Raw genomic sequence first — 27,980 nt, forward strand, 5'->3', positions numbered from 1 at the left:
GCTGTTAGTTCCTGTTCCCTCCGTCGGACAAACAACCATTAAATTGACAGCTATGTGGGAGATGAACCCACTGCTGTGTGACAACGTTTTAGCCCGAGACATGTGGTGAATAATAACTATGGAAATGCCAGGGGAGGAGAGGGAGGGCAGGCAGCAGAGATAGACACTAAATTTATTGTCGGTTGAGGAGCTGAGTGACGGAGCAATCTCGACACGCGAAATATACATCGCGGTAATGACACAGGTTCACACATACAAATGTGAAAAGTGTCAGAGAGGGAGAGATAGTTCACTGCTTCCACATGCAACCTTTCACACATAAACAACAAACTGCTGTTCTTCTGTTTAAGTAAAAACATGAACATGACTGAAAGAGAAAAGAAAAAGAGTAAAAAAAAAATATGAACCACTTCTCTCTCTCTACACCACACTAGTCCCACATTACTTCTCGAATCTGTTATATCTCTGCCATTGTTGGGGTTTACTTTTCTCCTCTGTATTCCTCCGGTGCCTCCGTTAAGTTCACATCTCACGCGAGCCCAGACGACAGCACATTAATCTTCTTTGTTTCCACTTGGACACTTTGACAGAAAGGGCAGTCGGGGCTCTGGTGAATTTGCCTCCTCTGACTCTCCTCGCCGCTCACTCGCAGACCCGATTCAGAGTTACACTCCCTTCACAGCGCCCAGACTGTCACTGACCAACGCATGCACCCACGTCCCAAAAGGCAAAGCTGGCACAATGACAGAGGACAAAGGATATTGGAGTAAACAGAGGGCCGCAGAGGTCGAAAAATGCGAATCAGCCTATATAATGTCCTGTGGAAGCTTAAGGTGAGAGGACAGTTTTTGTCCTCATTATAGTGATGGCCAGAGAATAGACAGTGTTGAATACAGCTGGCTCGCACAGAAGAGGGTTACCTTAAATCAAGGACTCGCAGCTTTTTGGTAATAAGCTCCAGGATTTGACATTTTCCTGGAAGCAGAAACGTGTCAAGCTGTAACAGCGCTTTTGTCCTTTAGACTGAACAAGTTATTGGTGAAAAGTTGTTCTCATAAAATGCCATGCTTGCAAAACAATGTGAAATTTAGGGCCCTGAATATTCAGTGATAAATAAAACATAACCGATGCGTCGATGCTCAGGGATATACTGTACTAAACTCAATTTTGTTGTGTCAAGAAAATGAAATACTGACGCCTCATTTACACAACATGGATTCCTGCCAGGGTAAAGTACCTTAACTGCTTTGGCTCAGCCCTCAGATTGGAAGGTAGACTGTTAAGACAAACAAATAACTGGAGGCAAATGAAAGAAAGATCTTTCCATAGATATGAAGCTTTTATGTCCAGGAAGTGCATAAAGGCCCTCTGCATAAGAGCTATAAATCTCTGGACCTAACAATGTATGTGGTGCTCTGGATGGGAGTTATGAGCATTAAGTGCACAAAGATCACATGTACATATGATTACCTCATGACCCCTTCCACTTTAAACACGTTGTGAATTAGAGTTTATATATCTGATATTTAAACACGGACTTGGCTTCTATTGTCTTTCCTGGAAAGCTTGAGGGGGGGGGGGGAGAAGTGCGCCATAGACAGAAAAAAATATTGAGTCCATATTAATTTAAAGCTCAAAATGAATGAGACACAATGTGTTCACACGTTTTGATTCATGCTCATGAGATGAGTGGGGACAGTGTTATCAAACGTTGTATTATTCATTGTGCTGAATTATGAAAATATAAATGTAAATGCTGTACCACGTACTGTTCCATGTTACCCATTGGGAGTTATATTTATATTCACATCTCTGCTACACGACTCGACATGTACATTTAAACTGAACACAGCGTTGTAAACAATATTGTGCCCCTATAATCCACTTTTCAGGTAAGTGCAAGTGACAGCCCACCTTTGGATATTGTTGTAAATGATTCTGAATTCCCCTCTTTTAAGGGTAAATAATAATAATCTTAATAATTATCATTGTGATAAGTTAGTGAATTTACATAATGCTTTTCATGACACAAAGCCGAGAAGGTACATCTCCAACCAGGCTGGACATGCAGCCTACTAAAATAAGTGACCCCCTCGGCAATGCAAAATCTCTGTCCTCTCATCAAGTGTTTTATTATATTAATATCTCGGATCAAACCTAATAACCTTGGTAAAATTGGCTGGGCATATTTTTGTGATGGAATTACTTCTATTAGTCCATCATTTTCGGGTTCAGTCCCCTTAATATTAGTCAGCATATTCAGTAACCTTGACAACCCTGGTTCGGTATGGTAAAATATTGGTTATGGTCTCTTAAAGTGTCTGTAAAATAGAAAAAGCAGATGATGGATGCACGGCCAATCAATTTGCACATGATTTTAGTCACATCTAACATAGCACTTCATGTTCTTTTCTCCACTAAAACACATTAACTCTGAATCTGACTTCCACAAGAAACCGGAAAATATGTGGGACAACCTGAACCGCTGGTGTATCATCAGAAGAACAACAAGAAGAGCAATCAAATCATCTATGTTCTTACTACATCGTCTCTTTATCATTTTATGTTGAGTAACTTGAGTAACACAAAAGAATTTAAGGGTTAAAACACAAGTCTATAATCCTTGTGGTGTTTACAAAGTATTGATCTGCCACACCCATTTTTGTATGCATCATTGCTGTTCTTCAGTTGTGTACTAAACAATGAAATGTCAATAATCCAATGTTTGTTTTGGCGGCAACTTTACCAAGTTTCAGATGATTCATTATTTTATCTTTACCCCTAAGTGTGAAGTTGATAAAGTTGTTCATCAACGCTGTGAGCGGTTTGCAGCCCAAAATAAACACCTGGGAGTTCATTAAATGTGCCCGTCTGACTCAGGCAGCTGTGACCAGGACAATGTGGTCTCAGCACTCTCTCACTCACTGCCTCTCCACCGGGTCAGAGTGATTCTAAAAAAAAACATCATTCAATCATATCATAGAAAACTAAAGCACCGGCTTGTGCTGCTTATTTGTTTAAAAATGCAGTAGGATGCAACATCAATATAAACGGCTTTTAAACATCTGTAAAAAAAATTTTTATTCCTGAACAATGTCATGACTTTATTATTTTTTTTTAGATATGTGGTTCTTACAGGATCGGCAAACATATGATTATGTCATACAATAGGGCGCATTACTGTAGATTTAACTACCCGATGTTATATAAAGTAGTTAAAGTTAGCAAGACTTTAAATATTATTAAATTGTACAGCAGCAATTATAATATTAATATCAATTCAAAACATATAATACATACAACAGTAAATTACTGACAGGAGGCTTTTTCGAGAAGCCTCTGGCTGCAGACCACAGATCAGGATGGTGCTCGATGTGGGCGGGGTTAGACGTTTGGCCCCGCCCACATTGAGCAGCTCCTGATCTGCGTACTGCAGTCAGGAATGCTCTGCTTTTTTCTGCCCAGTTGACTTTAGAAACTTTCAATGTAGTTTGCTGATAACACCTGCATACTTTTACTTAAAGTGAGGTTGTGAATCTAATGGAGTCATTTTCAAAGTATTGATCTGTATTTTTGATTGAGGAAAGGACCTGAATAGTTCTTCCACCACTCCTCACTAAAAAAAGGGACAGAAGAAAAAAAACTGAAAAAAAAAGTTCTTGACAAGTACATTCAAATTATTCCTTGGGAAGAGGCAGACTTATATTTCCAGCGGCGCCAATTAATCATATTGTAACGGCTTATCAGATTAATTTTATAGCCTGAAGCTTTAAAATACGGCTCCTTAAACGGTTGTGGGACGGCCTCTGCTCTCAGTCAAATGTCACTACTATACGGCTGGAAGGTAATTTCAGTTTACTATCCAGTAAGAATAATGTATAACGGTAGGTAATAATATCAAAGTAAGTAAATATTTATTGCATAAGCCATAGTTATACCTCGTCTCTCAATAAAGCTAAATAAATTGAATGAAGTGAGTCTGTAAAACCACTTTTACAAACATAAAAATAACAACAAGATGTGACAACTACACTTTTAAATTCAATTCATGTACTTACAGTTTACAACAAACACAAAATTGGATCCAACATCCACTTTCTCACAAATAAAACTAAAAAGTCATTTTAATATCTCGGAAACAGAGTTATATTCTTTTAAAGTTAAAGTTTGTTTTTACAGTTTATCTGTAGGTGGAGATATTTCTTCAAATTAAATAGAGATGGAAAGCTGATTGTTACTCTCCCAAATTTTAGCGCTACATTAATTTTCAGCGCTCAAGGTCATTTTAATAAAATGTGCTTAATGCTTTATGTGCTGAGGAATACTGAGCAAGGTCGATCAACCTCAAATATATTCTTGATTGAGTCTCTAAATCCTCAGTAATAGTCTAGTTTGTCACGCTTTCAGAACATACTATATGTATGAAGGGCCCTGAATCTTCCCGTTATTTGTCCTGTGAAGTCGTTCTGTAAAACAGCTTCTATGAATGATATTAAACTGTTAAGAGTTTTCATGGCTATTTGACAAAACGGCTTTTTAGACTTACGATAGATTTTTGAGCACTTTGTGGGAGCAGAAAGAAGTTGTCAACATAATATTGACATTTTATTATCAGTACTAGTTTTTGTTTTTTTTACACTGAGTAAATTTGGAGAAGCATTATGACCGATTGAGTGTTATTTTTCTGGCCAAATCATGAATGTAAGCCAAAGATTTATCCCGTTTCAGCCTTTGCTGTTATTATAGTGTGGAAACAATCCGAAGGTAACAGAGACGTTTCACCTCTTCAGTTCTGTCCTGAAGGATTCAGTCACATTAGAGGGGAAATGTGTTGCAGAAACCTGAAGAAGTCCAATTGCCTTTGGATAACACTTTGATGACCCGGCTGACTGACATTCTTCACGGACGTCTGGAAATAAGGTTCGCAGGAAGGTTTCCTCAGCCACTCTGAAGGTCAGACCAGTAAATGTAGTTCCAACAATGGCGGTAGAGCCAGATGAAGTTATACGAACAGTTGTAGCAATGCTAGCAAATATCAAGGATTTGAAGCCGGAGCAAGAACAATGCTCCCTGCATCCTTAAATTTCCTTCATAAGTCTGCAATGTTCATTTCCAGACATGCTAGAGGCTCCCTGGTGTTTACAGCTTGGCGAGTTTCAGCTCACAACATCAAGTGTACGGTGGTCAGTACTGATTGGTTAAAGGCGGCTCCAATAGTTTCAAAATGAACCAGAGGGTTATGCAAATTCGGACGCAACGACTGGAAACAATCGTTAATGAGACATGTCCAGGCCCGTATATTCACTCAGTGAATTTGAGAATTTAGGCAACGATTCATCCTCTGGTCACTGTTATTGCCCTAACAGGACTTCAATGCAATCTAATATCTCTTAATATTTCCGATATATCAGTCTGGTGGACCGCCCCGCACTGACATCCATGACAATATGCTCCAGTATTGCATAAAACGAAGTGACTTGACATCTATGCCATCTGAATGCCCAGCGGGAAAGTGACTGCACTCGTGTTCAACATTATCTCCAATAATTTCCTCTCGTTCTGATCATTTCCTGCCAACTGCCATCTCCAATAAGTCAATGAAGAGACTCCAAGCTGTGAAGGACCACCGGCTGTGGCACTAAGTTCATCTAAACGTGTCCAAGGTAGCGGCCTGAGAAGGACCAGGACCCTGCGCCGAGGTATTAATATGACAGCGCTGCTTTCTGCAGCTTTGACAGCCCTGCAGCTTCGGCACAGCTCAGCGAGGAAGCCCACACTCCCTTAAGCAGCTTTCTTTCCATGACTGTCGGTTTGGGAACAGCGCTGCCCCGAGCAAACGGTATGGGTGGGTATGATAAAGTAGGATGACACAGCGCTTCAGGTTCAGTTCAAATGCTCCCTCGCAGGACTGGATTTACTGTGTGACCGAGGATGACACTTTATTTTCTAAAATGTCTGTAATACTCATTTTGGACCCTTGAATTAAGTACAGTCACACAAGAAATATCACATTAATCACAATTCACCTGAGAAAAGCAGAGCAGCAACAGGCATTCACTGATCAATGCTGTTTATGCAGCTTCATTGCTTTAGTTTGGACTATTTGAACCATGATGAAAGACACTCATAAGCTGTCTAATATCTTGTAAATGTAATATCTTGTATCTTAAAAATGTCAAAGGCGCATGCTGAATTAATAATATTCTATTTAAAATTTGACTCCATTTCACCTTCATGGACAAAATCCTTCAAATGTTAAACGAGATCAAAATTCGACCTTGACAGCGTTTGCATTCCCACTACGTTATAATTATAATCAACAGCCAGTTTTCTCTCCCCCCGGCTCTGATTACCAGCCTTATTGATCAGGAGTTGTGTGTAGATCCATAAACGCTGGTGCTCGTGCAGAAATTGACTGCTTGAGTAAACTGTGGAGACCAATTTGGGAAAACGCTCGACTGCAGGTGTGATTCATTCACACGCAAAGAAGGTGAATAATCCAAAGTGTAACAAAAACAAATGAGAGTGTTGATGAAGAGTGGAGCAGGAAAGTAGCAGTATGTGGAAGGAGGAAATGGGCTGGGGAGTGGTACTTTGAGTCATCAGTGACACTTATGCTGATCTCTCTCCTCTCTCTCTCTCTCTCTCTCTCTCTCTCTCTCTCTCTCTCTCTCCCTGGCCTGCAGTCACTGTGGGCTTCTACATAAGTGGGGCTCAGTCCATGTCCACAATGATGATGACTGCTGTAGGACGGCGCGAGTATGCGTCCACCTGGCCAGTTGTGTGTGAGTGTGTGTGACTGAAGGGAGGAGGAGGAGGATACTTTAACCGGACTCTTCGGCGTGAGCCTCAAACAAGTTCAGAGCTCCCCCCCACCCCTCCCCTATCTCTCTCCCTTTCTCCGTCTCCCTCAGTCTGTCCCCCGTCTCTGTCTCCGTAACGCTGGCTGGCCAAGCTGCTCTCCTTTGTCCTGCTCTCCAACTGGCCTCCATGAGTTTAACTGAGGACAAGCCATCCCTCCCTGGAAGGTAAGCAGCACAGCTGTGGGGTGTCTGTTTCCAGTGCAATTCAAAGAGATCAGACAGTTAAAAAAAAAAAAAAAAAAGGGGGATCATTCATTATGATGCATTTTTTTTTAGTCCCCTTCATTTTGCTCATCTATGGTTGTTCTTCAGATAAAGAAGCTGAAATGATCCAAAACTATTTATTCTATTATTTCTTTCCGTATTTTCTTTGTAAAGGTGTGGTAGTTTTTCCTTGATTTGACTCTGACACAACATCTGGCTGTATTAAATGGATATTTACTGAAGGGCATTCAGTCAAGGTTCAAATACTTGTATCAAGGAAGTGGAAACGGATTGTGCCGGCTGTAATGCTGACGAAATGAAGGCGCAGACCTCATAGCCGAATGGTGGGATCTCGGGCAGGATTAGTGAGGAGATCCTTTGATTATCTCTCTGTAAAAACCGGCTGCTTTTCTTTATCTTTTTGTCTGCGTTGTCGCAGCGCTGACATTTTTTTTTAGGAAAGCTGGTCGGAGTTGATTTCAGGTTGTTTGCTGCACATTATTTTTCTCTGGAAATGTGTGTCTGCATGCCTAACCTGCCGGGTTGTTGTTGTAGTTGCTGCCTGCATAGACATATGTGAGTGACGATTCATTTGTTTGTGGGTTCTCACTCTAGCCACACAACAGGAAATTAATATGTGCAGACAAAGAACAATTATGACGTCTTTCTGTCAGATTCAACATAATTTAACAAAGTGAGCGACCTCTAACTGAAGATTAGAGTCAAAGCCAAATAACAAATGATAACAGCTGTTTGGGGCAAGACAGTTACCAAAAAGACTGTGTTATGTAACACATTTGTCCCATGAAGGGGAAGCAATTGTGGGAGACTGATAACATGACTGACTAGAGTGGCAGAATTGCATTCCTTGTTTTTCATTTTTTTTGTGACTGCTGTCCTCCCACGGTCACAGAGATCAAAGAGAATAAAAGAAATAACATTTTAAAGCCTGATTAACATCAGAGCCATTCATGGCATCTTACATAAACAATATCTTTTCAATGAAGATCCAAAAAATGACAGGTAATCCAATTAGGCTTAAAGAAATGTCCAATGACCCACGTTTCGATTGTTCACATCTGACCTTCTGTGATAAATTGCTTCTGTAACAATCGACTACGTCTCCTCTCTGTTACGACATTTGTCATCTTCCCTTATAAATTTTTCTTGCGCCTATCCTTCTGACTCTGCTTTAATGTTAATATTGTAAATTGTTAAGTTATAGAAGATTGGACACAAATGTCAAAATTTGGATATTGATATAACCACTGAAATGTGGATATTCAACACGTGTGACAAAGATACGCGATCATGACAGAGCGTGTAATGCAGCCGACAGTCCACTAGAGGGTAGTGAAGGGTGTGATGCTTGAAGACACGTCAGAAATGTCAGAGAAGACATGTCATGTGATGCAGGTCATGAGACAAAATACAAAAGCGGTGAAATCCATGTGCGAAGGTTGAAGGGTTAGCAGCTGGCGTAAGTCACAAATGTCTCAGGGAGGACAGCAAGAAGTTGACATGGCTTTCATTTAAGTGATGTAATTTTGATGCGTAACCACACAAATTTTTCACTAACCTTAACCATGTGATTTCTTTTTCCACCTAACCACCTGTTTTCATTCTTTTAAAACACTAACATGCTATCCTCTAGTGGCCTGGCAGGAGTATTACACACTTTGGAGTGATATTGGGTTGAATTGAGGCAGGACGTTTTACCGTTTAACAATAAACGTTATTGTCCACTGAAACAGTGAACTTCACTGGGAATGTAATGACCATAAATTTCTACAATAAAAAAAACAAATCGGACAATTTCTAAATTACCCCAAGCATATTATTCTGTATTCTATTCTGTTAAAAAAGGGGTTTTATATCAGACAACTTATATGCTATTACTGATCTGTTACAGGTCTATATCATCAGATAAAATCGGTTGGGCTCTGCTAATGACTGTTAAGGTCCTATTACAATTTGCAACAAGCCAAAGTTGCATGTTAAAGAATCGTGTGCAAAGAAAAACAAAAAGGAAAAGCACGAGTAAAGATGAGGAGGCTTTACTCATTTAGTACTCTTTTGTTAATGAGAAAAATTAATGTCCAAACCTAAACACTTGTGGAATCACCAGTTGGCCGGTGATTCTTGGTCACATTACACTGAAATGCTCGGCATCTTGAACAGACCACATTCGGTGCATCATGTGATTATTTTTCAGTCATTACATAAGACATGTCACGGCATGCCCTGCCATGTTTGAAGGAGCTGCCTCCAACCACTCTGTCGTGCTGCTAAAACATGGTGCAAACATTGTACTTTGATGGCATTCACTTGTCACTGTCAGTCACTCTCAGATGAGGCGGCAGTTACACACTGAGGGTGAATACAGTCGCCTTCAATCTCACAAAAGGTCTCCCCGGAGCCTCGGGGGATGTGTCACGCAGCACGCTGTGTGTCATATATGTTGACGTGAAGGTTGGCTTTTATATTTGGGACAACGCAGTGAACCGCAATCCTAATAGTCAGCACAAAACAATGTGGACTGGAGCTGCAGTGATTAGTAAATGAAAAGAATATTAACTCCAAAACTATTGTTTAATTGTTCGAGTCATTTTTCAATCCAAAACACAGCATGTTTGCTGGTTTCAACTAAAAAAATACAAATTTTCTGCTTTTGTTATTTATAATCAAAATAAAAATGTCACTTGGATGAGCATTTCTGACTGAAACAGATTGATTAACTAGAGACAATTATCATTACTTGCAGTTCTAATGTGAGCACCTGTATCTAACTACACTATGAAAGAAGCTCTGAACTGGGAATCATTTACAAATGACAGTAAAAAAAACAACTACATGCTGCAAACAAAGTAAGCAGATGCTATTAAGGACAACTGCGGCGTCACAATGTTTAACATTCATTTATGTTTTCTAGCTTTTTAACATATAATAGCATAAATAATTTAGAAAAAACTGTCTAATACTGCCTTGAAATGAACAGATGAAAACAGTGTAAATACTCAAGGGGCAGGACGGGTCGATCAAGCAAAGCAAACAAGATACGACATGACACTTTACATTCAACAACACAAATATTTTATGATTCATAAATGTCGAAGGCACAAACACTGAGGGGCAGGGTGTGAATCTCCCAGCTATGATAACGCAATTTAGGGGTTTTCTTCTTACGTAACTCTTTTTTTTTTTTAAACACGCAAGTTTTAGATACACGCATTATATTCAAGCCTATAACATTAAGGACATGTCAAAGGACATGTCAAAGATCAAGACTGGAAGCCCCTCTCAGAAAACCAAGCAGACAAGCTGACATTGTTGTTGTCGCTGCTCATGAGCTCTTGCATGTGGTCTCCGACTCCCTGACATGCCCGTCAGCCTTTAAATGGCTGCTCATCTCCGCTGACTACAGACATTTCATGGTTACGAGTGACAGTCCTCATTTCACTGGCATCACAAAGTTCAGTTTTGATGACATGCTTGCAGGAAAACTTGTCGCAGATTTATAGATTATTTGTCAAGCAGCTGACAGCAGCAGTAAACTGAGGATAGATGGTTTCACATCTTTCCCTCGGTGAATTACCAAAGGGTCAGCGCGTGAGAGTGTGAGATGCAAATGTGCCTCAAAATGAAATAATGGGTGCACGAGAAAAGTCAGCAGGCAATATATGCATCGCTTCCCTTGCATCATCTACTGGTCAAAGTTCCCGTCTCCGTATCGAAGGCGTCCAGTTGATCTCTGCTGAACAGAGGAGTAATTCAGGCCGGCTCAGAGGCATCATAACAGTGGTGTCATAGCTCAGCCTGTCTCAAAATACTCTGTGACAGCAGACCAAAGGCGCAGTTCAGCTGGTCAGGCCTTCCTCTCAATTTCATACTCACATGGCTTGAGAGTCGTGTTGGTTTCCTTCCTCTGATTAAAACATGCAACAGAGAAATGACTCCGTTTGAAAGTAATATTGTGTCACTAATGAGACACACTTTGACAAGTTTATTCATTAAATTAAGCAATATTGATTCAACTCAACACAAAAAGAACACACTGCCTCCTTCATTCAATGGTGGTGATAAAAAAAAAAAGTGAGGAGAAATGCTGCTGGGCTCAGTGAAGGAGCTGGAGATTAAACACCTGCACACCAGAGAGAGAGAGAGAGAGAGAGAGAGAGAGAGAGAGAGAGAGAGAGAGAGAGAGAGAGAGAGAGAAAGAAAGAGGGAGAGAGAGAAAGAAAGAGGGAGAGAGAGAGAGAGAGAGAAAGAAAGAGAGAGAGAGAGAAAGAGAAAGAAAGAGAGAGAGAGAAAGAAAGAGAGAGAGAGAGAGAGAGAGAAAACCAGAGAAAGAGAGAGAGAGAGAGAGAGAGAGAGAGAGAAAGAGAGAGAGAGAAAGAGAGAGAGAGAAAGAGAGAGAGAGAGAGAAAGAGAGAGAGAGAGAGAGAGAGAGAGAGAGAAAGAGAGAGAGAGAGAGAGAGAGAGAGAGAAAGAAAGAGAGAGAGAGAGAAAGAAAGAGAGAGAGAAAGAAAGAGAGAGAAAGAGAAAGAAAGAGAAAGAGAAAGAGAGAGAGGGAGAGAGGGAGAGGGAGAGAGGGAGAGAGGAGAGAGAGAGAGGGAGAGAGGGAGAGAGAGAGAGGGAGAGAGGGAGAAGCCTCCAAGGAGCCTCAGGTCTCGGTAAAAGTTGTTTTGATTAATGCATGCTTTAAATCCTCCAAGTGAGACAGATTTTCACTGTAAAAACTTATTTCGCACAGATCTCAGTGTAAAGATATTTCTCTCCCCAGCTTAGTCACACAGGACGGTTATCACACTGGACACGTCCACCTACCATCCAACTGTTGTCTTCTGGCATCACGATCACAATATCCAAACAATATTGGAGATCTGATGGCGAAATGGAGATTAAAATGAAAAAAAGAATACAAAACATGCTGTTTATACATAGTGGTTGATGTTCTTTATAGTAATTAATAAAAAGCAATAATTAGAAATAATAGCTACTCCTAAAACACAAACACATTTTAAAAATCAAATAGAAATGTTTTAAAAATGCAGTAATATTGATGAACCTGCTTTAAACCAGACTGAGAACTAATCAGTGTGATGGGATATTAATTGAATTGATGAACGGTCGTGCTGACACAATAATGGAGTTCTTGGATGCAAGTGCCACTAAAACTCATCAGAACAATATACTCTGCTGAGTCTCAGACTGACTGGACATTTCGTCACTGACTGACATGCTGACTTGCATAATAATGAAGCCTCGTTCTTTACCCTGCGTGTTTGCCGAAGTCCTTGAGAGTCAACGTTGCCTCTGTGTCATCTCAGATGAAATTTCCCCTCGGGGATTAATAAAGTGTATAAAATCAAAAAAATTAAAAAAAATACTGGAATATGAGTCCGGCTCCTAACAAGGAGCACGAGTGCCTCTGACATGCTTCAACTGATGCTGAGAAGACACTATTAAGATTCTTCTTACAATGTGTTAGGATAATTTATTAACTCTGTCATGGCAGAATAAACACACTCCTACCTCTGATAATGGATCTATCTACTCTATCACTTCATGCGCGTTGCATTGTGGGGGCACGTGTGCGTACTTGCATTTTGTGCAATTTCCTCATCTTTTTTTTTTCCCAGCAAATTTCAGCGCATCTTGTCATAATCGTAACGGCTTTGTTCTCTATAGCTCTCCGTCTCTCGCGCTCCTCTCGTAAATCCTGAAAGGCTCAGTCGTCCTAATTCTTTCCAACCGTCAATCTTGCTTTATGTATTTGCATTTGATAAGAATTCTCCCCATCTTTTGCAGAAGATTATCTCAAAATGATATTTCTACATTTGATCCTGCTGGCTGGGGAAACGGCACAGAGAAGTCGGACAGCCCGGACAGACAATCACACAATGGGCAGCATTTTAAATGCATTAGAAAACAAACCCGGAGAACTGAATATCCACACCAAACAGAGAGGAAATAGATTTCGCTGCTGTAATGTAACACCCTTTCAACGATCCATTTGTTTCACTGTTTCATTCAAGCTGACATCACAATGAGGGAAATATTGAGTTTCAGCGAATTGTTGATTCAATTCGAGCATTATTCACAACTAACCAACTTGTCTGCTAATGTCAACAACATTATAGATGGGAAATGATTCAGACGCATCTGCTGTGTTTGCCTCCACCATCTCGAAGGAGCACGACATCCTTATGGGTGCCCTCTACAGCGCTTTTTGTGAGTCCACACACAACGAACCAATCTCCACTGTGTCGATCGTTTGCTGACTTCTCGCGTCTCTAGCTCGGCTCGTTGGTTGTTTTTTTGTTTTGTTTGTTTCCACAGGTATACTGTCCCTCGCAGGCAACTGCATTCTGCTACTTGTTGCCTATCACAAGCGATCGACCTTAAAACCGGCAGAGTTCTTCATCATCAATCTCTCGATCAGTGACCTTGGGATGACGCTGTCTTTGTTTCCATTGGCAATACCGTCATCTTTTTCACACAGGTGTGTCGTGCGTATCTGTTTCATTTCTCTCGTCTGAGTATCAAATTAAATTGTCAGTGGAGAATCAATTGACTGCAATCGACAGCTAGTTTGATGAAAGGTTTATCGTGAAAGTTACTTTTTATTGCAAAAATGCTGATTAGTCGAGAAAATGACAGATGAATTGATAATGAAAATGATCAGTCTCCATTACATTTCCTTTTTGCTCCTTGTCTGTGTGCAGGTGGCTGTTTGGAGAAATCACCTGCCAGCTCTACGCGATGTGTGGAGTACTATTTGGTCTATGCAGCCTGACAAACCTCACAGCCCTCTCCTTAGTGTGCTGCCTTAAAGTCTGCGTCCCAAACCACGGTGAGGGACGACAAAATGATGATGTCAAAACTGCAGATCTGATGAGGAGAGAGAGAAAAAAAAAAAAGATCATAATAACTGCGGGGCATCTTGTTCTATCTCTTCTCCAATCAGGTAACAAGATCTCCTCGTTACACGCCCGCCTCATGGTGGCTGGAGTGTGGTTTTACGCGTCAGTGTTTGCTGTGGGGCCTTTGGCACAGTGGGGACATTACAGCCCCGAACCTTACGGAACGGCCTGCTGCATCGACTGGCAGGCGCCCAACCACGAGCTTTCGGCCTTGTCCTACATCATCTGCCTTTTCGTCTTTTGCTACGCACTGCCTTGCACCATCATCTTCCTCTCCTACGCGTTCATTCTGCTGACAGTGCGAGGGTCGCGTCAGGCCGTCCAACAGCATGTGTCACCACAGACCAAGACCACCAATGCCCACGCGCTCATTGTCAAGGTCAGAGGGTTGCGTTTGTGCTGCTTCACTGACATGAGGTTTTGCAGCTGGCAGGATTTGAGGCAGATAGGAAACACTTTTTCAAAGATTATCAAAGTACTTGATGCCGATTACTTTCTTTATATATTTGCGCTATTTTCTCAAGCTTATGTAGCCGTTTGTGAGGGTCCAATCAAAAATAAGGGAATAGTACTTCAGATATTTTCATCCTTACTATTTACGTTTTGATAGTTAAATCTTCGACGAATGTTTCTTCTTCACAGCTCTCAGTCGCGGTATGCATTGGCTTCCTGGGTGCCTGGACACCATATGCTGTCCTGGCCATGTGGGCTGCTTTCGGAGATGCCACTCAGGTTCCTCCTACTGCGTTCGCCTTCGCCGCCGTGTTCGCCAAGTCTTCCACTATCTACAATCCAGTGGTCTACCTGTTGTGTAAGCCCAACTTTCGCGAGTGTTTATACAGAGACACGTCTATGTTACGGCAGATGATCTACAGGGGAAGTTCGCAGTCGGAGACAAGAGATCGTTTCGGATCCACCTCCCAGCGAAACAAGGACATGAGCATCTCCGCGCGCTTCTCAAATGGACAGCAGGAGAGCTACGGGGCATGTCTGCACTGCACGGAGGACGCGGCATTGTGTCACGCGACCAAGCCACAAAGGACTGCCTGCATCCTGACTGGATCCGCCTACATGGAAGTGACAGTCAGCCAGCTATCAGCCCAACTACAGGCGGATTTGCTCTAGTAGTACAACCTCCTCCTTTCAAGAAATAAACAGGACGGGACACAAGCTCAAGAAGACGGGAGACTTTACTGGGCATGAACAACAAAAAGGCATGCACGAGTTACAATGAGCAGTGTTTCCCATAGGTTGAGAATTTACTAGAGATGGTAGGTGGTGCAGCTTGTGACTGCTGTGCATGCAGAGACTCATCAGCTCAGATGGGGGGGGGGGGGGTAACACAGGCTGTTTTCTGTAGCTACAATTTACAGATGTGCCCTAAAAGCATCATCTGCAAGCCATTGGCAGACAATACAATTTACAGATGTCCCTTAATCTCACTCAGGCTACGAGTAGACAGTACAATTTAAAGATGTCCCCTAAACGTCTCATATGCGGGCTACAGGCAGACACTACTGTGGGAAGACATTGCCAAAATGCCTCCCATGCCAGTTATTGGTAGACAATACAAATTTACAGATGCCCCATAAATGCATCATTTGCAGGCCATTGGTAGACAATACATTACTGTACTATTTGTAGGAACTGGATTGGCAGCTGCACAGAGGAGCCTCCACTCTCCGCTCAGTTACTGCAGCCCATGCAACTCAGACAGGTGTGTGTGGCCAAAATTTAGTTCGAAAAGAGTTAAACAAGATGTGCTGAAGGAAGATTTAGCAATATTGAAACCAACTGTTTTTTATCCACCTGGGGAGCTCTTAATCTACCTGGGCACACTGCCGAAGTCAAGCTTGTGAGGGAAATGATGATGAGTGTGTTTCTCCAAGACCTTACAGCATGACAACACCACAGGCTTGCAAGGACCTTTGATGGCATCCTTCCTGGGAGACTTAAAGGACTCTTTCATTGTGAAATGGCTGAGATTCCAAAAATCTGCACTGAGCTTTCTTCATCCGAGAAGATTTGCCAGAGAAATTTATACTTGTAACGTCTTGATGTTTACTTCTGTGTCAGCTTATCTCCTGTTTTATTCAAATGTACAGAAATTGAACTGGACTCTGGGGGAGAGACAGGAGAACCCATGCTGCCTTCAAGGTTAATTAGGAAATTGTCTGTGTGCAGCATTGGGATGACCCGCCAGTCCAAACAGAAGAAAATATATGGAAAAGATATACGCAATTACTCTCAAGGATTACAAAGGAGATGAAGAAATTATTTAGGTTTCATTACATGAAGGACACGCGTAACTGTTATATGTATGTAAAGTGACCAAAAATGATCAAGTATTCACCACCTGCAGGCTTAAATGTCTGGACTGATGTTTTGTCCTTGTCACCACTGGGATCCATTATAACCGAGACATAAAATCAAACTGACAGCTGCTGTTTACTGGTTGGAGCGAATAAAGCAACTTTCAGCAGCCACCTCAAGCCTACTGGGGCTGAGTATCTGATGGTAGAAAGACAGAATAAGGAGGACAATTACTTCACTGAAGAGGTCCATACCCGACAAGAGTCTGGTGCGCCATGTGGCCTCAATCTATTTTCCTCATGTAGACTGTCAGATAAAACGGTAGGGCATTATTTCTGACAAAGATTTTAACTTTTATTGAGTGAAACCCAACCCAAAATGAAATAATCTCTGTTTTTTAAAGGGTTTCTTAACTCCCCCCATGTTTGAATGTTGATTTCAGCTTGATTAGATCTGGGCAAACTGACACACAGTACTTGGTAACATGACTGACAGCTGTCACTTAAGAGCGGTTCATAGGATGTGTTTAAAATGATTATCCGTTCAGGAAATAATCTACAGTATTTATAATAATGAAAAGCAGGGGGAAACTAGGACTTCCAAAGTAGGGTGAAGATTCTTGGTTACAAAGAATGATATCTCTGATTGATGCTTTGAATATTTGTATTTGATGCTTTTGATTAGGGTAAATGATGGAAGATCAGAGCCCATGATCTTACATGCACATTTGATTAAAGATACTTTGTTTGTTATGCACTTGCACTTCATTTTCTGCTAAATAATGTATATTTACAGCAAGTATTTGTTTAAAACGCCATTCCTTAAAATAAATGGCTCGTTTGATTTATATCAGTCATTGAAACAATCATGTCTGATTCTGCATGTCGGTATCAGAGTTTGTTTTTCCTAAAAACACAAACAACACTTTGCTATATTCAATTATACTTTTCCTTTTGAATTGTGTACTATGCTGTGTGGCGTCATGTACTTAAAGAGGAGCATACTCAATGTATATATGTATGTATAATTATCAAAAACAATCCTTGTGGAGCCTTATTTACTAAGGACATAAAAATATTCAGTGATTGTTTTTTTTTCCTGGAGCAGGAAGTTGCAATGTTTTCCAGAAAGCCAGCGCTCAGAATGATAACATTTATTTCATTTAATCTTTTAAATTAGAATTAGATATTAGAAATGGAAAAGGGAAGTTGTAAATGCAATATCACTCAACACCCTAGAGTTGTACAGGAACAGATTGTAGTACAGGAAGTAACTCTTATCTCCTGTGAAAAGAAGCCAATATTCAGTAGCTCTGAGACTTGATTTTTTCCAACATTTTAATTATCTGTGGGAGGAAATATTGCTTTGGAAACTGTTTATTAACTTGAGAGCGCAGCAAGTTCAAATTCACGGGCAATCTCATTTTCTACAAAGGAGTGTATTGACATTATAAGCAGCAGTTTGGTGTGGACTCTGTTTAAAATTCCTCTCACTTTTGAGACTACTAGCATCAGCGTTTGAGAAGACAAAGGAGCTGGAAAATGAAGACCCAAATCTAAAAGTGTATTGCTCATCCTACAACACACAATACATTTTTGGAGAAAAATGTAGATTTCATAAAACCTCATTTATAGTAATTAGAGTAAATAGCTGTAAAATTTTCTTAATTTGTAGAAGAAAACCTGTCATGTAATTATTTGTCCACATAAACTGGGAAATCTGTGCGTTTCTTAAGTACTTAGTCACAAAAAGAAAAAAAAACCCGCTTAAACAGTTAATGAGATGTTTAATTTGGTGGATTAACCTCGCAGGGCACTCATTTAAAAGAGTTGAAAATGACCAATTTATCGGACAGTCACACTTCCTTCTTAGTGCAGCTTTATCATATCTTTGTTTGCCACACAGAGAGATTTTTCAGGGAATTATCTTTGAGCACACTGACTAAAAATCATGATGACAGCAAAGCTACAGCTGCCGGGATGGCCAGCCCTCTGAGGATAACAGGCAAAGAAAAAAAACACGCATAACAAAAACCCATTTTATGTTGAATCTTAGAAATACAAAACATCAATATGTATATCTATATTGTGTATATTATCGCCTGAAGTGATCTACTTCTACACTATCTTCTACTTCTACACTATCAACACTGAACTGTCTGAACTGAAAAAAAATAAATAAATAGAAATGCAAACTCCCATGCCAGCAGGCAACAAAGGCAAATATGCATGAAGGATCGACTTAGATGCAAAGTAATTTATTTTTCCCCAGTTAAAAAAAAAAAAAAGAAGAAAAAAAAAAAGTCCGGAGGATAAGCTTTTTGCTGGCAGCCAATATAGAGAAGCAGTGAGATACAGCCAGAGGAGGAATTAAAAGAAAAGTAACTGATCTGGCAGAAAACATTTAGGGAAACTGTCAGAAGAGTCCTACATGGGTGCACACGGCGGCGGGGTGTTATTTGAAACACATAAACTGAACCATCTCGATTACTGCGACAAATATATGTGGAACTCTTGATTTTGTGCTGCGCAATCTGCCTTCCAAGAAACAGATGGAAATTTTCAGTAAACATGATTAGAACCATCAGCTCAAACAAGTTTGCCATCACAGATGAAGTTTGCTCTGTTCAGCATCCAAATATAAAAACCTTGAATTCAAGAGCCACTTCAATAATAATTACTGCGGTGTTTACGCACTCGTATCCTCACTTGATTTCCCTCTTCAGAGTCCCATTCTCCCTCAGCAACTCTCTTCTCCTCAGTTTCCTTAAGACGGTCTCTCTTGAAATCCAGACCATCACTTGCCATACCAACTGTTTTGTGCGGCAACGCCACCCCAGGCTCCCAGTTAACGCAAAACACAAATCTATTTTGGCATCTTTAATTCTCGCTCAAAGATTGCTTCCTTAAAAGGTGACTTGAAGACATTTTTTTGTTCTTAAGTATGTCTGTAGAGAGACACAAAGAGAGAGAGCACGAGAGAGAGAGACAAGAGAAGGTTTAGGTTTTTAAACTTACCTCAAAGTCTGAGAAGTCCACTGTCGTGTCTGACAGGTTCGCCTTGACATGTATTAATCCTGTATTAATCAAAATAAGTCTGGTTATCATCGTGCACTTGAATCAAATAATTAACCAGTCATTGAACTAATCTGAACTGGACTTCCAGAGCTGCCATGTCAGTTGTTTTGTATGCTGTAAATACTTTCTGTAGCAACAATTTAGAGCTGAAACAACTGTTTAATTAACCAATCCATCAACAACAAAATCACCATTAAATCCATGAGTTGCTTAAATCCTCATTTTGCCTATAAATCCTAGTTTCAGCTTCTTAACGTCGTGGACATCCTGCTTTCGGACAGTTTTATATAATCAAAAAAGGGAATATTAAAAGCAATCATCTTAGAAAACAAATATATTCAAAAACGTGTCATTGTTCACCATTTTTTGAATTTATTTTTTTTAGACTTAACATTTAACTGATCAAATGAAAAATAATCAGCTGATTAACCAGTAAATAAAGATAATCTTTAGGTGCAGCCTTGCAATAATAATAAAAAATTTCCCCTCGGGGATTAATAAAGTAAATACCTACCTCCCTACCTACCTAATGTTCTAACAATAATTTGGAGGCAGATTAATAAGACTCCCCTTTGGAAAAAACAACAACACTTGTATGGTGCTTTAATCACTAACATCCACTTCAAATGACCTGTCTGGTGGTGTTTGATTCCTATAGTACTGTTTGTATACAAACAATTCCATGTTGTTTGCATTGGATCGATTAACACAAACACAGAGGATTCTTGAATAAATAAAAAATGTACATCTGGGGGCTGAAAACCTGACTTAACACTGGCAATTTTGCCTACATATTTGATTAACTATTTACCAGTATAAGTAATTTTAATCTTAAACTCTCAACTTTGTGGTTATGTGCAACTTTCAGATCATTTTTTGATTTTTATTTATTTATTTTTTTTAGCTCTCGCAAAGATTGCATGTTTGCATCTCATGTATTTTTATACACACAACATTATTTACAATGACTGCAGAAGTGCATTAATGTGCAAAATCAAGCAGTGCACCTGAAGTCAAGTAAAAAAAACCCGACAGGAAATCAAAGTCTTATTGGGATATTACATTTCTGATAATATCATTAAAAAAAAAAAAAAAGATCAAAAGATCACACAGACCACAAGTTGAGGAAATATTCACCAGATGAATCTATAATGAAATAATTGCTGGGTGCATCTTTACAATTTTGTGGAAAGACATTGCAGCTGTAGTTTGAGACTGCGTGTTCACTGTCCACCACCTCTAACTTCTCACTGTATTTAGTCTGTAACAGTGATGAGAGGTTAAACTTACATTCATTATCCAGCTGTGACAACATGAAACAAGTTACTTCTTCCGGGTGTCCTGATGCCCTCTGGTGGATATAAAACAGAAATGTGGAAGAACCATCAGTCTTTACTTACTCCCAAGGATATTTAAACAGCTTTATTAAAAGATAAACAATTAAACCAATCTTTTTTTTTTAAATCTTTTGTAGAAGGCCCTTGACATCTACGGAGAGGTTTTAGTTTATTCTGTCTGATTACACATCTGCTCACGTTTAAACTCCGTTTCTTTCCCAAGTTTTTAAACACTTCACTTTATTTTAAATAAATGTATGACAAACACATATTCCCTCATAAACATGGTTTCGCTTTAATGTCTTTATAAAGAGTAACACTTACCTCGCGCTTTTCCCAGCAGCAACATTTAACATCTTTTTTTTTTTTTTTTTGCACGATGCAGTTAATTTAGGATTCAACCGTTATTTCAGTGCTGCTGTCGTCCTTAATGGCTGAAAGTATCCCTGAAAAAAAAAAAAAAAAAAAAATCAACTCGCTATTCATTCAAACCAGTGACACAGCGGTCACAAACAACAACAACAACAACAACTTCCTGCCTGTGTACCTGAGCTCTGCAGCGACACCCAACGTACACACAAGAGAATAACAGTTCATTTGTGGTTGCCCCGGCAACGCCCGGGGTTCTCAGCCCGTTGTGCTGGAGGCTATTTACAAATAAATAAATTCATAAATTTTTAAACCCGTGTTTTGATTTGCAAGTGTCTTCTAGTTTGCCCGAGAAGTTAATGTTATATACGCGGAGACTTACAGTTTACAAACCCGGCCGATAAAGCAGGCGAAACGGTCCAAAACGGAGCCACCCCGCTCAATTGAAGGAAAAGAAACGGAAGCCCGCCCAATCTGACAAATCCCGAAACCGCAGATTCAAAACCGGCTGGAGGAAAATTATTAATATTAAAAAAAAAAAACATTTTGTCAGTATCCATCGCTTTCCTCACATCAGTGTCTGAAATCAATAAATTGTAAAAAAAAAAAAAAAAAATGTTTTATTTAAAATCTGTCTGTCGATATAATTTGGCTGAAGCCGTTGCTTGGTTACGCCTATAGAGTCCTCGAGCTGCAGAGGTAGGTTGTTCTGCTGAGTGTCGGCTCTGCGCGGTACTTCTGTACAATTAACTAAAATAACTTTTTTATGTTTATGTTTTTGCCTTTATTGTGAACGGTATTTTAAAAAAAAATTTTTTTTAAAAAAACGTTTTACTTCCGTGGTGTTCACGTCTGAAAACTGCAGCGCGGGCCTCGCTAAAAAAAAATAATAAAAAAAAAAAAGCTGGCGCGAAGGTTAGCTTTGGAAGTTCAAGCTCAGCCAGCAAAAAAAAAAAAAAAAAATCACACCGACTGAACGTCTGCTGTCTTTCATGTGCAGATCAACTCGTTTACACTGATTGTGTTTTGTCGCAGGTGACGGCTAACTTCCCAACATGATGTTCTACACGCAACTCTTCACGTCCAAACGGGGGCCTCTCGCCAAAATTTGGTTAGCCGCGCACTGGGAACGGAAACTCACCAAGGCGCACGTGTTTGAATGCAATTTGGAAACGACCATCAACGACATCATCTCCCCGCAGGTAAACCCGAGAACAAGGGGATGGTTCAAAAGTCCTTTCAGCCTTCAAAGTGTCTGTATCCAAACCCTGGCTGGGAGCTGCCCACCCCTCCCGTTTCTCAGCTTTCTGTTTGGATGATAGAGGGCACCAAGAAATCTTTTCATGTTTGATTATTAAAGGCTTTGTAAGTCAGTCAGGAGCTGAGTTTTGAATGATCAAGTGGGTTTAAACCCTCCCAACGTGGCCTACCTGCTACTTACGCTTTCCATTTCTCTGTTTTCCAATCATACGGCGTATTCAGACCAGTTGTCCATTCCTCAATCTTGTAATTATTGCATTACAGGCGTGAGTACTGATTCAGATGTGTTTTTTTGTTTGTTTTTTTGCAGATAAAAATTGGCTTGAGAACATCTGGTCATCTGCTCCTTGGTGTGGTCAGAATCTACTCCAGAAAAGCCAAGTATCTCCTTGCAGACTGCAGTGATGCCCTGGTTAAAATTAAAATGGCATTCAGGCCAGGTAACACACCCAGTTTTATTTATTTTTTATTTTTTTGTCAACAATTATTTAACGAGCAGTGACACATAAAGACACCACCAGGGCTGAAAGAGCTGTAGTTACATTGGATAGACTGACATGGTGTTTATGGCTGTGCAAAGGTAGAGATGAGATAGTTCTGATAACAATTAAAGATATTTACTACTTAATGGGACATTTTAATCAGAGCAGCTGACTTTTGTTTAGTTTATGTGACAGCTCTTCATGAATAAATGAAGCTAAAACCTCACTGAAAAAAACTGATTTAATGTGACAGAAATATGTATTCCTTCACAATCTGATAAGAGGGAGAAATTTATGGTTTCTCTCGCGTATACGATCACATTAAACAGTGCAGGCGTGAACTTCTGCCGCTAAACAAGTTAACACAAACCCAACAAGGAGTTTAAGAAGTTGGCATCTTAACTCAATAAACATTTGTGTTGTCATTTTTCATCTGTTCCAAACTAATTTCAGTCAAATCGTTGACTTTGTTCTTATCTTTTCTAGTTATAAATACAGTACGTGTGTATTATTTGCACGGTTTCTTTCACTCCACCAGGTCAGACAGATCTTCCTCTGGAAGGTCTCGAGGCCACAATAAAAGAAATTACCTTGGTTGAAGATTTCACTGCCTTTGATTCCCAGCTGCCACACCCCAGGTACTGTTTCCTCCTCTTCCTCAACACATCTCAGCCTATCTTATATATATATACTGTGGTTTTCTTTGAGACACGTGACTAAAACGTGGCAGTTGAAAGGAGATGAGTAAATGAAAAATCGGATATTTTGTACTTAAAAAATGCTCATAATTGAAAACATTGGGCTGATTTTCTGTTGCAATTACAAAAATGATAAACGCTACTAATGTAAGTTTATTATTTTGTGTTTTGAACTCCTGAAGCAGGGCCTAGTCAGCTGTTATTTAGTTAAACCTAATGGGGGAAAAAAATATTCTTTTTGTGTCCACAATTTGTCTTCGTGCTGCGACACCAGCGACATCGATGCGGTGGAACACTTTTCCCAGAACCAGAGTCGATCAGAGGAAATCACTCTGAAAGAAGATTTTGGAAACGGCTTTCTGAACTTGGCAGACATCGGTAAGAACCACATTGTTTTCATGTTACAGTGCCTCCGGACTTGATGCGAGTCAATAACATTTGCTTTATTTGTGTGGAGCCTTTTATTTATTATTGCTAATCAGCATAAATTTACTTCTGCATTCAACCTTTCTACTCGATCCTTATTGAGTATTTTCTGTATAACCTGAGCCTGATGTTGCCTATTGATCTGTACCACGGAGCCACATTGTCGTCACAGTAGCCGATTGCTGACGATGGTCCCAGTAAATGCACGATTTACTCCTGTTTGAGCAACACTTGCTCAAAGTTTGTTTCATTTTTAAATAGTGGAGAGATGGACTAACACACTGCGTTTGCCTCATTTTATGGAATTTGTTGACAATATCACCAGCCGTACCTTTTTAAAGCAGAGTTTGCGCTGACATCTCATGCTGACTTTGTGATTCCCTCCTGCCTCTTTCTTGCTTCTGATGGGTAGGAGATGAGTCCCCGGGCCACACGCATGCACTGCTGGACATGAGCTTACAGAGCTTCACTCAGCATGGAGACGCATTTGGGGATGAGGATCAAGGATTTGACCTACTTGGTAATCCTCGTGAATTGATCGGGATCCGTTTTTCAGCCACAACTTTGTCCCAAAAAACACTGTCAATGGGGGGGGGGGGACAATCTCAGTATTACTGATGTTAAACTGTAAGTTTACAACAGCAAACAAAGTAATCGACGCTTTATCGTATCTATCGACTCTGTAGACTTTCTCACAAACTCCACTGAACATGCTGAGCTCACAAACTTCAACCCAGAGGAAAAAAAAAAAGAAAATCAAGAGAACTCTTCGCTAAATTATCAACAAGGTAACAGTTCATCAGGATTCATATTTTACAGCATATTACAGTTACTTTTACCATTTTCACCTCCATTTGAACCGTTACTGAATAGTATTGTCAGACCTGCACTCTGTATTTCCCACCTGGGGTTGTTCTAGTTGTTGTGTTTAATGGTACAGCAGCACCGGTGGATCAAAACGGACTCCATATTTTTTTTCACAGACGCCGACAGAGGAGATGCTTTGGAGGCAGAGACCCCGACGCCGAATGAGACCACCCTGCTTGCTAATGAGGACGAGGCCTTTGCCCTCGAACCTGTGGCCGTCACTCGTAGGCACCGAAAACACGAACCATGTTCCTTCAACTCTTACTCTGGTGTTATCACGAGCACTGACGCAGGCCCTCTGAAACTGCACACATCCACTGTGTTTATAAAATGTGGCAAGATCTTGATGGCAGATAAATGAGCCCTCCTGTGACCTCCTGCTGATTCTCTTCAGCAAACTCGGAGAGGAAGAGGAGCAAGAGGAAACGCAAGTTGGTGGTGGACGAGACTAAAGAGCTGAGCAACGACTTCATCAGAGAGCAGATGTTTGACTTCTCGGACCTGGTCGCTCCTCTGGACATGGCCCCTCCGACTGTGCAGCTCATGCTGTGGAAGGAGACCGGGGGTGCAGACAAACTCTTTGCGCAGCCATGTTGCGCTGTCGCAACTCCAGAGATAAAGGAGGTAAAAAAATTTAAAAAAAATCTGCTTCACTCCCACCAACGGTATTCTAATTGTAACATTATTTTTTTTTGGCACATTAATGCGCATCGATAACTCAAAATCAAAACATTTCAAATCCCGCTACGAATCTTGAATCAGCTTTTTGCCGAGAGTATCTTTCCGGTGAAACATCACGGCGCGTGTGAGGAGGTCGAGGAGAGGCGCCACGAGGGACAAGAAGGTACGACCTCGCATATTCACGTCGTGAGAGAAGTATGGTTTTTGCCAACGATAACCTCATTATGTTATTGCATTGCTTGTGTTGTGCTCTGTTCTGCCTCTCCTGCACTAATGTGTCACAGCTCAGAGGGACCTCGGCGCCCTCGCCACAGACGTCAGTGTCGTAGATTCGTCGATCGACGCCGAAAAGACGCGCAACTCTGAGCTGACGGTGCCCGATCGCGTGAGCGACAACCGTGAGAGTTACTCCCAGCTCGCGCAGGTAAGTGTCAGCATGTCGGCTGAATAGAGAGTAGAAATGAGACGCTCCTTGGTGATTTTTTTTTTTTTTTAATGATTATCTGTGCTGTGTATCTTAACAGGATGGAAACAGGTCGGAGTTCGCTCATCCAGAACTTCCCTCAGAAGACTCCATGTTCGTCCATCCGTCTTACCCGGAGGAAGCCACGCCGTCGACTTCCTTCCACACGCAGGTGCTTGTGAACACACACACACACACACACGTTTACAAATAGAAACGTGGCAGGAAGCTTTTCCTCCACTTTTCATTGACCTTATCTCGGGGTTGAAAGTGAACTAATAATGGATGATAATCGACGGTACGGTCGACGAGCTCCGATCTGTCGGCGCTTGACAGATGGCAGGTGTTTCATTTCCCATGCCGCGTTGGCCGCGTGCCCAGCATCGCTGACTGAAACGCAGCGCTTCTCTATCCCGCAGTCGATGCTGAACAGCCAGGACTTTGAGGAGAGGTGGATCACCAGGCGGGCGCAGAGGCTTCTGAGCGCTCTTAAAGTAAGCCTCTAAAAATAAATGTTCCCACTCACACTAACTACCCAATGTCACGTTTAAACTGTGTTCTTTCAGAGTTCGTTCAGGACGCAGGAATGTCGTGTCCACGTTAAGCGGCGTCCTTGTTTAATACTGAACGCAGCAGGGTTAGGGATGATGTTGGGAAATTGAATTCGTCTGCGTGTGTGTGTGTGTGTGTGTGTGTGTGTGTGTGTGTGTGTGTGTGTGTGTGTGTGTGTGTGTGTGTGTGTGTGTGTGTGTGTGTGTGTGTAGCAGAGGCTGAGCATCAGTGACCCTACGTTCAGCCTGGAGGCTCTCTGTGAAGGAAGCACTCGCTCGCAGGCCGCAACCACCTTCTTCTGTCTCCTCGTCCTGAAAAAACAACAGGTCCTCCAACTGCACCAGAGCGCCCCCTACGGGGACATTATCGTCACACCTGCACCCAAATTCTACGAGTAGTAGAGAACGAAGGGAAAAGAAAAAAAAAAAATGCAGTTTTATAAAATTTCAGTTTGGAACGAGTCGCAGTGCCGGTTCGACTGGATCTGCCTCAAGCTGCAGTAGCACATGTTTTACTGTGCCGAGTAAAATCAAATGAACTTTTCTGGGTTGAATAGTATGAACTGCTTGAGGAGGAAAAAGTCTGTTTATGTCTTAACTTGTTCTGTCCTTGTTTTTTTTTTTTGCTTGTTCTTGGCACTTCTTGTTTGCGTAGACCTGGGGACGGTTTCAATGAAAGAAACGTTTCTCCTTAAACTTTTGGTCAGATTGTTTTTATAAGCTCTCGTATCTCACCACTCCGACTATTTTAATCGGCGTAATCCTCTGGATTTATTTATTTTTTTATCGTCATTATATGTGCAGCATCTCGTGTCATGCATCATTACTTGGAGGTCTTTTCGGACCGCACCGTCCTGCAGGCTGAGTTAGTGTTTTACATCGGTTCGTCTTGTATTTACTCCAAATAAAAGATGTCGAGTCGCCTCTCTGGGACCAGGTGTCACTTTAATGTCTGTTGATGTTTTATCTTGGAGAGAAAACCAAACTGATAATTTGTTATAAGCAAATGTTGCCTGTTTTCTGCTCGAAATTACAGGTATTATCGGGGCCCGAGGACCGATGGTGCGGAAGCCCTGTTGTTATCCGAGCGATTATTATGATTCTCCGTAAACAACTGCATTTTTGGAGGCTTTTCTCGTATTCAAAAACTCATGAAAGTTGGTACGCAGTCTCTCCCGGCGAAAAATGTTCGTATTTTAGTGGAGTCCCGAGTGGGCGTGGCCAAATGGCTCGCCAGCGCCCCCTAAACAGATGCCCCGCCGGCTCCATTTACGTACATGCACGAAATTTGTATCACACCGAGATGTACAAAAAAAGTGACATTGCACCATTACGTCACCTCAACAGGAAGTCCGCCATTTTGAATTTAGTCGCCATTTTTGGCGATTCGCACATGTTGTACTTTGACAAACTCCTCTTTCAGATTTTGTGGACCGACTTGAAATTTAGTCTGTGCCCTCTTA

General features: G+C 40.9%; 2 protein-coding genes across 4 annotated transcripts; both read left to right on the top strand.

Annotated features, from left to right (window-relative positions):
- Window positions 1-6,758: 6,758 nt before the first annotated feature.
- opn7d (opsin 7, group member d) lies at window positions 6,759-17,181 on the top strand. Of its 3 annotated transcripts, XM_069704270.1 has the most exons (6): window positions 6,759-7,028; window positions 13,211-13,301; window positions 13,410-13,572; window positions 13,796-13,923; window positions 14,038-14,372; window positions 14,636-17,181. In XM_069704270.1, the coding sequence occupies exons 2-6, from the start codon at window positions 13,211-13,213 to the stop codon at window positions 15,116-15,118; spliced, it is 1,200 nt and encodes a 399-aa protein (XP_069560371.1). In that variant the 5' UTR covers window positions 6,759-7,028; the 3' UTR covers window positions 15,119-17,181. The 3 variants fall into 3 exon arrangements, with proteins under 3 accessions (XP_069560371.1, XP_069560370.1, XP_069560372.1); XM_069704269.1 differs by having other exon boundaries at window positions 13,796-14,372; XM_069704271.1 differs by lacking the exons at window positions 13,211-13,301; window positions 13,410-13,572.
- A 4,963-nt stretch (window positions 17,182-22,144) lies between these two features.
- Window positions 22,145-26,916, top strand: rad21l1 (RAD21 cohesin complex component like 1). Its single transcript, XM_069704177.1, has 12 exons — window positions 22,145-22,291; window positions 22,660-22,789; window positions 23,370-23,469; window positions 23,804-23,907; window positions 24,368-24,475; window positions 24,939-25,046; window positions 25,217-25,446; window positions 25,585-25,666; window positions 25,788-25,927; window positions 26,028-26,138; window positions 26,386-26,460; window positions 26,731-26,916. The coding sequence occupies exons 1-12, from the start codon at window positions 22,145-22,147 to the stop codon at window positions 26,914-26,916; spliced, it is 1,521 nt and encodes a 506-aa protein (XP_069560278.1).
- Window positions 26,917-27,980: the final 1,064 nt, after the last annotated feature.

Source organism: Brachyistius frenatus, unplaced genomic scaffold, assembly GCF_029030835.1.
Source record: "Brachyistius frenatus isolate BFR_SWC_R1_liver_20210118 unplaced genomic scaffold, ASM2903083v1 Contig_50, whole genome shotgun sequence".
Taxonomy (NCBI): domain Eukaryota; kingdom Metazoa; phylum Chordata; class Actinopteri; family Embiotocidae; genus Brachyistius; species Brachyistius frenatus.